The following is a 12,127-nucleotide window of genomic DNA, read 5'->3' on the forward strand; positions in this document are numbered from 1 at the left end:
TCCACATCGCTGACTTTCGCTAATTAGCTAGTTAGCAGTCACAGCTGTGTAATACCCAGAGAGACACAGACAGCTAACTATAATATTTATGAAAACTGGTTCAGCCACTGAAGGGCAAAACTGGTGGTATCACAGTAAACATTATTTTAACATTAACTAAAATAAAGCTTAAGTCATGTTAAACCTAAATAACAATTATTTTAAAAAATGAGTCAGCAAAATATTCCTGACTTGTCTGGAGACAGCCGAAACCAGTTAACAAATAAATTAACAATTCTTTCTAAATAAAAACGCGGAGTCTTTTGAAAAACATTATTTTAATAAAACGAAACGTGAGTTTTAATACTTACCACAGAAATTTGAAGGCAGTTTCTCCAACTTCAGAGTCCAAAATCCAGATGAAGCCTGAAAGAAGCCTAATGGCTGCTCTTGCGCTTACTTTTCCCTCCTTTTCGGGTTCTTTTTCCCACAATGCATTGCAGTAGTTGAGAAATACAGAAAAATACCTGTAAATGACTAATACGGAAAATTCCTTCACGTTTATACAGTAGATTGTACTGTATTTTTACGGATTTTTTTTACAGTGTACAGTGTTTTATAGTGAGTTGTAAAAATTCTTATTGGAGCTCTTCATTGAATTTTTTTCTTTATTTTTGGACTTGCTGTTTCAGAACAAACACATCAAACAAATCATTCCCGAACTATATTTTCGGTGTGGCAGGGTGTGTCATCCTGGACAGAATTCACTGCCAACAGCGAATGTTATTGACTGACAGTAAATGCTCTGCGTCAATGTTTAATCTACATTAAGGATCAAAGTAACATCCACATGACCGGTTTTCTGGCTGAATATTACATTGTATCACTGCCCCTGTGGGCTAGTCTTCCTACTATAATGTATCAAGTTTTTACAATAAGGAAAGATTAATTATTTGTATATTTTCTAACTGGGGACAGGTGTGGTACTCGGTGTGGTCTTCTGCGACTGCGGTGCTTTTTCTTTTGCAAACCTCGGTTGTATCAAGTGGTTATTTTAGTTACTGAGGCCTTCCTATGAGCCCAAAGCCATTCTGTTCTCAACCTCTAACATCAACAAAACATTTAAACCCAAAGAACTGGCGCTGATTGGATATTTTCTCTTTTTCAGACCATCCTCTGTAAAATCCCAAAGACAGTTGGAAAAATCTCAGTACATCAATAGTTTTTGAAGTACTCAGTCTGGCACCAATAACCATGTCATGTTCAAGTTGGTTAAATCACCTGTCTCCCTTTTGATTTAACCATGTTTACATGCCTAAGTGCATTAAGATGCTGCCATGTGTAACAGAGTTAGAAAATAGCTTAATGAATTTCCTCAAAATTGATGTGCTTTGTGAATAGTTGGAGCCACCTGGTGGACAAACACAGCAACAGCAACTGTTAAGGTTCCAAATTGCTGCACAGCGCATGCCTCAGCAAAGGAAAAAAAAACTCCCAAGCTGGTGGTAGGTGCTAGTGAGCGATACTGTTGTCAATTTTGTATGTGTATTAAGGAAAACATTCTTATAGTGGTAATTGTCAACATGTATTTTGATTGTAAGCAGTACTAGCATGTATCCTGAAAGTTACAGGCATTTTGATGCATGGGTAGTAACTTTATTCACGAGTAGCACTTTTAGTTAGCATGCTAAGCTAATACTCGTTAGCTAGTCGGGTGCTTTTTGACTTGCACTCAGCTCTAATGCTTCTCTATGGGATTGTAATTGTTCTAATTCTTTTTAACAGAACTGAATGTTGCAGTTGCTTTGCACACTGTTAATGAAGACTGTGTGCTGTTTTCTTTGTACCAGCTGCCAGAATAAAGAGGGAGCCCAGAGTAAGGGCAAGTCCAGCGTTGCAGTGCCGTCCTTTCTACATGGGCATATCACACCACTTGCACAATAGACTCACAGAACAGCAACAGCTACACATGTGATTAGCTAATTAAATATTTCTGTTACCAAGCAGTTAAATGGATGTACCTAAAGAAATGGCCTGTGAATGTATTTCCTTAACCACACATGGATGGAATGTTTAAGCAAACACAAGTTATATTTATTATCAGTAGTTAAACGACATTAATGCAGAAAATTGATTTACCATCCACACCAGGGTAGCTGGGATAGAAAGACAGGATGACACATGTTTGTTACACAGACTAGATAAACATGAATTTGAATAATTACTCGTTTTCTCTGCAGTGTCCAAATAGTATGCCCTTACTGCCCACTTCCTGTTTTCACCCAGCAGTGCTTTACAGCTGCTATTTTCGACATGTGCTGAAGGTTTACCTGCATGAACTGATTTTTGGCCACTTGAGGGCGGTAGAGTAAGCAAAAAAAAAAAAACCCATCATATTACATTCACTTTTAAATTCTTCTTTCCAAAATGAAGCAGACAGGAAACAGTACACAGCTGTTTGCTGGTGGAAGCTCAGCTGATGTGATGCAGAGTTTGGATCAAGTTTACAGTGTGAGGAGAAAATGTGGATGATGTGAGTCTCTGTGTGTCTGTGAAAAGCTCAGACGGCAGTTTAAGGACAAGCAAGTCCACCATAACGTTTTACATAATCAGAACCAAAATCTCAGTGAAATCCAAAAGGCTGCTCCGACTCAAAGTGTGTCATCGGGGTGTAAAACCTGCAGAAAAAAGAAAAACAGATTTATTATAGTCTGGTAGATGTTTCCACATCTGTTTCAAAGTGATGGAAAAATAACTGTTAAATATAAATATCTACCTCGGTTGTTGACACCATGACCCGCCCTGCAGAAAGGTTCAACATTTCTATCATTAAATCTTATCAGTAGATGCTGTCATGACAAAAACATTCTTTTATGTTTATTAGAAAGAATCTCTCACCACTGGATTTCGTCTTGTAGTAAATGAGCCCAGCAACTGAAAACACCAAACCCAGCAGCAGCCCTGCTGCACCAACAGCAATCTTATCTCTCCCTGAGTCAGGCGATGGTTCTGAAAACACATTTATCAGCACCAGAAGATTACATCTACATATTTTACACTGATATATATCAAATATATGAATCATGAGTCAATTTGATGACAATACTTTTACTTTATTAATAACTCTAAAGTGCATTAGACTACAATGTGTGGTACATTCATGCAGTATTTTATTAATCTTCCTCGTGTGGATGGCCAGTTTAGAAGTACCAGCTGACCTAGAGTAACATGCTTGTCTTTGGACTTTAGGAGGAAGCTGGAGTAACTAGAGGAAGCCCACACACGCACAGGGAGAAACTGCATACAGAAAGGCCTGGCCAACCAGGAGTTTCAAACCAGGAACCTGCTTGCTGTGAGGTGACAGTGTTAACCACATCACTGCTATGTCGCTAAATCCTCTCGGCCGTTTTTAATGTGTGGCAAAATCAGCCTTCTACTCTGTGAATTCCTCGTTGATGTTTTCTCATAAAATGTCAAATGAATACATGCTGAAAAATGTTGATTGTATAGATCCAAGAATAAAGCAAAGTCACATTTGAATGATAATCAATTTGACTTGACTGAAAATACCGGTAGAAAAATGTACTTAAATCATTTGGAGTAAATGTAAGTGGAATTTACTTATTATTAAGTAAATTTGCTTTAAGATAACATGTCCAAAATAGCATGAAACACCTTTTATAACATCTCTTGTCTTAAGCTGACAAGTTTCTTGTTTTACGCAAACAAAAAGCAGAAAATTTGCATTTGGTTCAGTTGTATTTAGTATCAGCTAACTATATTTTATGTTTAAGATCTCACTGAGTTGATTTAGATGTGCAAACCTGTAAAATGAAGTAACTAATGAAATACTGTGTAATTTTCTAATCTAAAGCTCAGATACAGGTGGCATTAAATACTCTCTTACCCCAGTCATATATCATAGGCTTCATGAGGGTTGCATGCTCCACCATGCATGAGATTTTTTCCTCAGGTGTGGGTGTATACTCCAAGAAGGAATGGATCTGGTAGAGCCAGTTTCCATTTGGCAGCTCCTCAGTGGAAGTCACATCAGTTGTTGTCTGCTTTCCGTCTCTGAGCCACGTTAGTTTGATTTGTTTTGGGTAAAAGTTGTACGCGCTGCAGACGAGCATGCTTGGATGTCTGCTGTCTGCTGCATGCACAGACCTCAGCCAAACGTAGGGCTCGACTACAGGAAACATACAAGTCATTAAAACAAAACTTGACTTTCTTTGTAGACAGAAAGCAAGAGAGACAGTTTTGAGATAATTGCTGTGATGTTTTGTTAAATTACCTGAATTCTGGAGCTCATCATAAATCAGTGGGACATTTCTTTTGCAAAGGTTTGATTTCCATACCTCATGTTTCATAAAGCCCTCGTCACCGTTGAGCTTATCTGCAACTTTTATTCCGTTCTTTGTGTAACCGACTACTTTCCCCACACTGCTGTTGTATTGGCCTTCTAGCACCTTATTAAAGTAAAACTGCTCCACGTACATGGCATCGTGGCCGTCAGGGGAAGTAAACTGGCAATGAGCCACATAATATCCAAAGAGAGCGCCTGAAAATGTTTTCCAACAAACAGAAGTTAATATGGCTAGTTAAATGTATATCCTATCATCACACATCACATGCTACAGCTAAACAGATAGCTGCTAAGTAGCTATTTGAGTCTGTTGTATCACTTTGATCAGCAGTATAAATAAAAAGTCTAACTTACCTTCTGTTGACAAGACCAGCAAAAGCACAAAGAAAGGAAGAAAACTGCGAGTATGAGACATCATATTGTAGCGAGGTGACTGAATGGCATCACACCTAGACAACAGTGGTTAAAGTTGGCACTGAGTTGTAAAAATCAGGAAGTTGAGTTCCTGAAATGTATTGTTTTGATTTCAGTGCTCATAATGTCAGTGGGTCTCATATTGCCTCCTCAGTTATTTTGCATAAAGATTACCGATGGGGAAAAAAGAAGTAAAAAATACATTTGGTTAAAAATCCGGAAGTAAAGATTTTGAACCAGCATTTTTTTTCATGGTGCCACTTCAGTCAAATGGAGAACTCAGGATTTATATATTTTCTAAGTGTAATTTATAAAACAAAACATTACACATTGCTAGTAAAGCAAATTTTGTATCGGTAGATTACAGTACTTTTGTAAAACACAAAGAGAAACACACAGAATACAAAAAGCTTTGAATCACTTTATCGTCATTTTGTATAAAATTTAGTGTTGGCTAAACAACTATGATGTGAATTTCCTGATCCACTACATCCTAAAGGTGCTCTGTTGGATTGACATCTATTTACTTGGAGGCCATTTGAGGACAGCGAACTAAATTTAGTGGTCAAGAAACCAGTTTGAGATGATCTCAGCTTTGTGACAATGTTGTATTATCCTGGTGGAAGCAGCCATCAGAAGGTACACCATGGTCATAATGTTAAGAAAACATCACAAGCATTGTTACACCACCAGCAAGCTGAACTGTTGATACAAGGTAGGGTGAATGCAGGTTTTCATGTTTTTTACACCACGTTCTGACTCTACCATCTGGATGTTGCAGCAGAAATCTACTCATCAGACCAGGCAGCAGTTTTCAAATCTTCTGTTGTCCACTTTTGAGTCTGTAACAACTGTTCTTGTTCTTAGCTGACAGGTGTGGTACTCAGTGTGGTCTTCTGCTGCTGCAGTGCTTTTTTTTTTGCAAACCTCGGTTGTAATGAGTGGTTATTTTAGTTACTGTGGCCTGAACCCAAAACCATTCTGCTCTAACCGCTGAAATCAGCAAGACATTTAAACTCAAAGAACTACCACTGATGGGATATTTTCTCTTTTTCATACAATTCTCTGTGGAAGAATCAGTAGTTCTGGAAACACTCCAGTCTGGCACCAACAACCATGTCATGTTCAAGTTGGTTAAATCACCTGTCTCCCTTTTGATTTGACCATGTTTACATGCCTAAGTGCATTAAGATGCTGCCATGTGATTAGCTAATTAAATATTTCTGTTACCAAGCAGTTAAATGGATGTACCTAAAGAAATGGCCTGTGAATGTATTTCCTTAACCACACATGGATGGAATGTTTAAGCAAACACAAGTTATATTTATTATCAGTAGTTAAACGACATTAATGCAGAAAATTGATTTACCATCCACACCAGGGTAGCTGGGATAGAAAGACAGGATGACACATGTTTGTTACACAGACTAGATAAACATGAATTTGAATAATTACACGTTTTCTCTGCAGTGTCCAAATATTATGCCCTTACTGCCCATTTCCTGTTTTCACCCAGCAGTGCTTTACAGCTGCCATTTTCGACATGTGCTGAAGGTTTACCTGCATGAACTGATTTTTTGGCCACTTGAGGGCGGTAGAGTAAGCTAAAAAACAAAACAAAAAACCATCATATTACATTCACTTTTTAAATTCTTCTTTCCAAAATGAAGCAGACAGGAAACAGTACACAGCTGTTTGCTGGTGGAAGCTCAGCTGATGTGATGCAGAGTTTGGATCAAGTTTACAGTGTGAGGAGAAAATGTGGATGATGTGAGTCTCTGTGTGTCTGTGAAAAGCTCAGACGGCAGTTTAAGGACAAGCAAGTCCACCATAACGTTTTACATAATCAGAACCAAAATCTCAGTGAAATCCAAAAGGCTGCTCCGACTCAAAGTGTGTCATCGGGGTGTAAAACCTGCAGAAAAAAGAAAAACAGATTTATTATAGTCTGGTAGATGTTTCCACATCTGTTTCAAAGTGATGGAAAAATAACTGTTAAATATAAACATCTACCTCGGTTGTTGACACCATGACCCGCCCTGCAGAAAGGTTCAACATTATTATCAACAGATCTTATCACAAGTATTGTTTTATGTTTATTAGAAAGAATCTCTCACCACTGGATTTCGTCTTATAGTAAATGAGCCCAGCAACTGAAAACACCAAACCCAGCAGCAGCCCTGCTGCACCAACAGCAATCTTATCTCTCCCTGAGTCAGGCGATGGTTCTGAAAACACATTTATCAGCACCAGCAGATTACATCTACATATTTTACACTGATGTTTAATAAATAAATATATGAATCTTTCACTTTTCTGATCACTTTTCTCTTGGTCGTTTTTAATGTGTGGCAGCATGGGACGTTTACTCTGTGAATTCCCTGTTGGAGTTCTCTCATAAAATTTCAAAGGAATGCATGCTGGAAAATGTGGATATATCCACAAAGAAAGCAAAGTCGCATTTGAATGATAATCAGTTACGACCGTCAAAATACAGAAATACAGGTAGAAAAATGTACTTTAATGATTTGGATTAAATGTAACTGGCATTTACTTATTATTAAGTTAACTGGCTTTAGGTAAACATGTCAAAAAATAGCATGAAATATTGTGTAATTTTCTAATCTAAAGCTCAGATACAGGTGGCATTAAATACTCTCTTACCCCAGTCATATATCATGGGCTTCATGAGGCTTGTATGCTCCACCATGCATGAGATTCTTTCCTCAGGTGTGGGTGTATACTCCAAGTGGGAATGGATCTGGTAGAGCCAGTTTCCATTTGGCAGCTCCTCAGTGGAAGTCACATCAGTTGTTGTCTGCTTTCCGTCTCTGAGCCACGTTAGTTTGATTTGTTTTGGGTAAAAGTTGTACGCGCTGCAGACGAGCATGCTTGGATGTCTGCTGTCTGCTGCATGCACAGACCTCAGCCAAACGTAGGGCTCGACTACAGGAAACATTCAATGCACACAAGTCATTAAAACAAAACTTGACTTTCTTTGTAGACAGAAAGCAAGAGAGACAGTTTTGAGATAATTGCTGTGATGTTTTGTGAAAATTACCTGAATTCTGGAGCTCATCATAAATCAGTGGGACATTTCTTTTGCAAAGGTTTGATTTCCATACCTCATGTTTCATAAAGCCCTCGTCACGGTTGAGTTTATCTGCAACTTTTATTCTGTTCTTTGTGTAACCGACTACTTTCCCCACACTGCTGTTGTTTTGACATTCTAGCACTTTAGTAAAGTAAAACTGCTCCACGTACATGGCATCGTTGCCGTCAGGGGAAGTAAACTGGCAATGAGCCACATAATATCCAAAGAGAGCGCCTGAAAAATGTTTTGCAACAAACAGTAGTTAATATGGCTAGTTAAATGTATATCCTATCATCACACATCACATGCTACAGCTAAACAGATAGCTGCTAAGTAGCTATTTGAGTCTGTTGTATCACTTTGATCAGCAGTATAAATAAAAAGTCTAACTTACCTTCTGTTGACAAGACCAGCAAAAGCACAAAGAAAGGAACAAAACTGTGAGTATGAGACATGCTGTCTGGTAAATAAGAGCAGGGTGACTGAATCATCACACCTAGACAGCAGTAGTTAAAGTTGGCACTGAGTTGTAAAAATCAGGAAGTTGAGTTCCCAAAATGTATTGTTTTGATTTCAGTGCTCTTGTTGTCACTGGGTACCTCCCCAGTTATTTTGCAAAAAATCTCAGATTACCGATGGAAAACAAGAAGAGGTAAAAAATACATTTGGTTAAAAATCAGGGAAGTAAAGATTTTGAACCAGCATTTTTTTCATGGTGCCACTTCAGTCAAATTGAGTGCTCAGAATTTTTTGTGGATCATGACTAAACAGTCATTACACAAACAAAACAGAACATTACACATTACTAGTAAAGCAAGTTTTGTATTGGTAGAATATAGTATTTATGTAAAACACAAAAAGAAACACACAGAATACAAAAAGCTTTGAATCACTTTATCATGTTTTCGTATAAAAAATGTAATTAAATATATGTATATGCAAAGTATAAACAAAAATAACAGTTATAGTTTTATAAGAACCACAATCTCTACAAGTTATGTGGTTAATATATCAAAGAAGACAAAATCAAAAATACAACTGATTTACATGATGTACATCGAAGTTTATTAAACACTGTATACATTGTACAAACTCACATTTAGTCTCTATCACATGTTGAGTTACTGCATTTGTTTTGTGTGTGTTAACTTTATTGGCTTTAAATGGTACTGTGCAGAAATAATATAGTGTTTGTTTATCATATGCTGACTATATTTAACCTCACAGAAGTTACTGTCGTTGGTGTCCCTTTACAAAGAAAAATACTCCGACTGTGACTCCCAGTAAGCCCAGACTCAATCCCACTCCACAGAAAATAGCTGGTCCAAGACTTTGATCACTGTTCATGAGCTCAGCTTCTGTAGGGAAAGTTAAAGACAATATAAGTCATTACAGACACAATGAAATTTCTGTTTTTAGTGACTTCATAAGGTCAAATATTTACCCCAGATTCTTGTTTTGGGTGTCTCCAGTGCCGAGTGCTCCACAGTGCAGCTGTAAAAGTCTCCTTCACTTGGTGTGAATGTCAGAGTGGAAAACTGGTGGAAGGTTTGATCTTTATTAGGGAAATATCGACTGAGTGACACCCCCGTGGACACCGGATGGCCATTTTTGGTCCAAGTAACATTGATGGAAGGTGGGTAGAAATGATTCACAAAGCAGATCAGGCTGTTTTCTACTCCCAGCTCAACTTTGTCAGAAGAGAAGAGGACGATCTCTGGAGTGTCTAGAGGAGGTAAAAACACAACTAAAACTTTCCTCAGCATTTTCTCAATTATGTCTGTACAGAGATTGATGCTGAGGTTGATTTACCTTTTTCTTCTGGCACATACTTCTCTTCCATTGCAGCAATTTTTGTAATTAGTAAACACCATTTCCTGTTGTCCAAAGCATCTTCAAGGATACTCAAACCCACCAAAACATGACTCGGATCGGGAAAAATAAAATTGGGAACAGTGTAGACAATCTCTTTTTTTGGAAAATCGGCATATAAAAACTCTTCGCCATCAAACTCAAACTGAACCTCTGTCAGGCCTTGGACGAAACAGCCCACTACGTAGGTCATTTCATGGGGAACTGAAAAACAAAACTGTGGTTACTACTGAAAAGTATAGATGTCAAGTCATATGACTGCTAATATGTACAGTTTATGTCTAATAATGTCTTTTCAGGCATTTGCATTCTTGAGTAACAGAAACAAAAAATTACTCTGGGTGCTTAAAATGTCTCAACTAGCACATGAACTGCATGCTCCAGAACAAACAAGTTGTAATAGATTGTTAGCTTAAAACTTACTTACTCTGTGAGAAGACACAGAAGTTGTTGAGTATGAGGATTAAGAGAGGAGCGTGCTTCATATCTGTTGTGTGATGTGACATCAGTGACAGCAGACTGAGTGGTTCAGTATTGGTTTTAACTTTACCACTGCTGCCAACAGGGAACTTCACAGTGAGTCATATGACCAGACCAGGTCCTGGGGTGGAGTAAAACAAAGGAGTAACCGGAGAAAATTCCAATTAAATTTGTTCTGTGAGCTGTTCTTTGTGGATTTAACCAACTGAATTCAAGAAGATATAAGCAGAACCCTATGGCTGATTTCCTGCCACTACACACTATAAAGCCAGTATAACAGGTAGAATTTAGTGAGTGTAAATAAGACCCTAGATGTGATCACTCCAACATAGTGCACGATTATAAACCTGATCCACAGTAGTCCTTTGAATAACACAAAGTTAGCATACTTTAATTTGTTTTGCAAGACATTTCACATTAAACATAGTCAACACATCATGTATGGATCCAACATCTGATTTTAAAAAATCTAAAAAAAGTTTTGATTAACCTACTTAATCAAATTTCACTTGTGGACCTGGGCTTTTTTTTAATAATCTCTCACCTTCTTCTTTCATCCTCCCCTTCCTACTTGTTTCTCCATCTCTGAACGCGACACGTTGGCATTTTTGTCTCCTTGGGAAATACAGCAACTGTGACAAACTGCAAAGAAACAGTTTGTTTGTTCGCTCATATTTGTTGAGGTCTTTGAAAATTTGCATTTGAAATTGCATGACAAAATGTGACTCCATTTATGCTGACATACCAATGCAACTTTATATAAAGATAGCTAGACAGAAAGAGAGGGGGGGGGGGGGGGGGGTGGATTCTTATTACATAAATGTCGCAAGAAAACAAAAAGCAAAGGCAACTGCAAGTTTCTTGGGAAAACAACAGCTACATTTATCCTCTGTTTAATTTCCTTATACTAGACTTCCTCTACTATACAAAGATTTCAAAAATAATTTTAGTTTCAGACTGGTTCAACTGCTTTATTTATCAGAATTACCGAGGGTGTGTCTGTCTGGAGTCTGTTGCAATCTGGGTAACTGATCTAACCAGGTGTCCCAACTGTTTCTCCACATTTGATCTTTACTTTTTGTTTCCTACAGTTTGTCCTGTCAGGTTTCGGCTGAATAATTACCTAAGCTTTGGAATAATCTTCCTCTTCACATTAGGCAATCGACATCAGTGATGGTTTTTAAATCCAGATTGAAAACGCGTTTTTATTCACTGGCTTTTGACTCAGTGGTTGACTGACTTGTACTTACTTATATTTTATTGTTTTCGCCATGTTTATTATTTTATCGTATTTATTATTCTTATGGTATCTATTCTGTTTCTATTGTTCAGCACTTTGGTCGGCCTTGTGTGTTTTTAAAGTGTTATATAAATAAATGATGATGATGATGAATAATTAGCTATAAAATCAAATGTAAAGTTAGGATACAGCTTTATCTGATCAAAGTTCTTGCTGGCTAAATGAACACTGACAAAATGTATAGATTTTATCTCAAACTTTATTCTTTCTTTGATGTGATGACGCCAAAGTGGCACAAACTGATCAAATTGCTCTGTTTTTCTTCCTGTTTTTATATGTAAAGATGTTACGATGGTGACTTACTCTCTTAACTCAGAATGAACGTACTCAAAGTTAATTGAATTTACTGCAATCACTGTTCTGGAACAGGAAACTCAGAGTTCCCATTTGTTGAACAGGTGATATGACCAATCTGTTGCCATGTCATCAGACCTGCAGCTAAATACTTTGTACACCTGAGTGAAGAGGAGCAGAGCTGTCAACTTATCACCGCCTGGTGGAGAGTTTGATCTGCCTTTGAACTCCAAATGACAAAAAAATTCTCCTGCATGCTTGGGGACATGAAGCCGAGAAAGCCATAACTAAACATAATCTGTGATCAGGGTGTCCCAGGGCAATGTTT

General features: G+C 37.7%; 3 protein-coding genes across 4 annotated transcripts; all 3 read right to left on the reverse strand.

Annotated features, from left to right (window-relative positions):
• Positions 1 to 2,544: 2,544 nt before the first annotated feature.
• LOC146377698 (rano class II histocompatibility antigen, A beta chain-like) lies at positions 2,545 to 4,788 on the reverse strand. 2 transcript variants are annotated; one of them, XM_084943091.1, is made up of 6 exons: positions 4,700 to 4,788; positions 4,274 to 4,540; positions 3,887 to 4,168; positions 2,878 to 2,988; positions 2,756 to 2,781; positions 2,545 to 2,657 (listed from the first exon to the last, which is right to left on the reverse strand). In XM_084943091.1, the coding sequence occupies exons 1-6, from the start codon at positions 4,761 to 4,763 to the stop codon at positions 2,631 to 2,633; spliced, it is 777 nt and encodes a 258-aa protein (XP_084799217.1). In that variant the 5' UTR covers positions 4,764 to 4,788; the 3' UTR covers positions 2,545 to 2,630. The 2 variants fall into 2 exon arrangements, with proteins under 2 accessions (XP_084799217.1, XP_084799216.1); XM_084943090.1 differs by having other exon boundaries at positions 3,887 to 4,540.
• A 303-nt stretch (positions 4,789 to 5,091) lies between these two features.
• LOC146377699 (class II histocompatibility antigen, B-L beta chain-like) lies at positions 5,092 to 8,591 on the reverse strand. The gene is made up of 6 exons (XM_084943092.1): positions 8,248 to 8,591; positions 7,821 to 8,087; positions 7,424 to 7,705; positions 6,877 to 6,987; positions 6,773 to 6,798; positions 5,092 to 6,674 (listed from the first exon to the last, which is right to left on the reverse strand). The coding sequence occupies exons 1-6, from the start codon at positions 8,342 to 8,344 to the stop codon at positions 6,648 to 6,650; spliced, it is 810 nt and encodes a 269-aa protein (XP_084799218.1). The 5' UTR covers positions 8,345 to 8,591; the 3' UTR covers positions 5,092 to 6,647.
• Positions 8,592 to 8,898: 307 nt separating this feature from the next.
• LOC146377700 (H-2 class II histocompatibility antigen, A-U alpha chain-like) lies at positions 8,899 to 10,264 on the reverse strand. Its single transcript, XM_084943095.1, has 4 exons — positions 10,153 to 10,264; positions 9,666 to 9,929; positions 9,298 to 9,579; positions 8,899 to 9,211 (listed from the first exon to the last, which is right to left on the reverse strand). Exons 1-4 carry the CDS (start codon positions 10,229 to 10,231, stop codon positions 9,084 to 9,086), a joined length of 753 nt encoding a protein of 250 aa, XP_084799221.1. The 5' UTR covers positions 10,232 to 10,264; the 3' UTR covers positions 8,899 to 9,083.
• Between the last annotated feature and the right edge of the window lie 1,863 nt (positions 10,265 to 12,127).

Source organism: Perissodus microlepis, chromosome 11 (assembly GCF_051167445.1).
Source record: "Perissodus microlepis isolate ML-2025 ecotype Zambia chromosome 11, ASM5116744v1, whole genome shotgun sequence".
NCBI classification, from domain to species: domain Eukaryota; kingdom Metazoa; phylum Chordata; class Actinopteri; order Cichliformes; family Cichlidae; genus Perissodus; species Perissodus microlepis.

Coding starts and splice junctions, on each gene's coding strand:
- LOC146377700 (XM_084943095.1), bottom strand. CDS start 10,231: ATGTCACATCACACAACAGATATGAAGCACGCTCCTCTCTTAATCCTC. Junction 9,930..10,152: donor CTTCTGTGTCTTCTCACAGA/GTAAGTAAGTTT, acceptor TTTGTTTTTCAG/TTCCCCATGAAATGACCTAC. Junction 9,212..9,297: donor ACCCAAAACAAGAATCTGGG/GTAAATATTTGA, acceptor CTTTCCCTACAG/AAGCTGAGCTCATGAACAGT.
- LOC146377698 (XM_084943090.1), bottom strand. CDS start 4,763: ATGATGTCTCATACTCGCAGTTTTCTTCCTTTCTTTGTGCTTTTGCTG. Junction 4,541..4,699: donor GCTGGTCTTGTCAACAGAAG/GTAAGTTAGACT, acceptor AAACATTTTCAG/GCGCTCTCTTTGGATATTAT. Junction 2,658..2,755: donor TCATGGTGTCAACAACCGAG/GTAGATATTTAT, acceptor TTTTTTCTGCAG/GTTTTACACCCCGATGACAC.
- LOC146377699 (XM_084943092.1), bottom strand. CDS start 8,344: ATGATTCAGTCACCCTGCTCTTATTTACCAGACAGCATGTCTCATACT. Junction 6,799..6,876: donor CTATAAGACGAAATCCAGTG/GTGAGAGATTCT, acceptor ACCTTTCTGCAG/GGCGGGTCATGGTGTCAACA. Junction 6,675..6,772: donor TCATGGTGTCAACAACCGAG/GTAGATGTTTAT, acceptor TTTTTTCTGCAG/GTTTTACACCCCGATGACAC.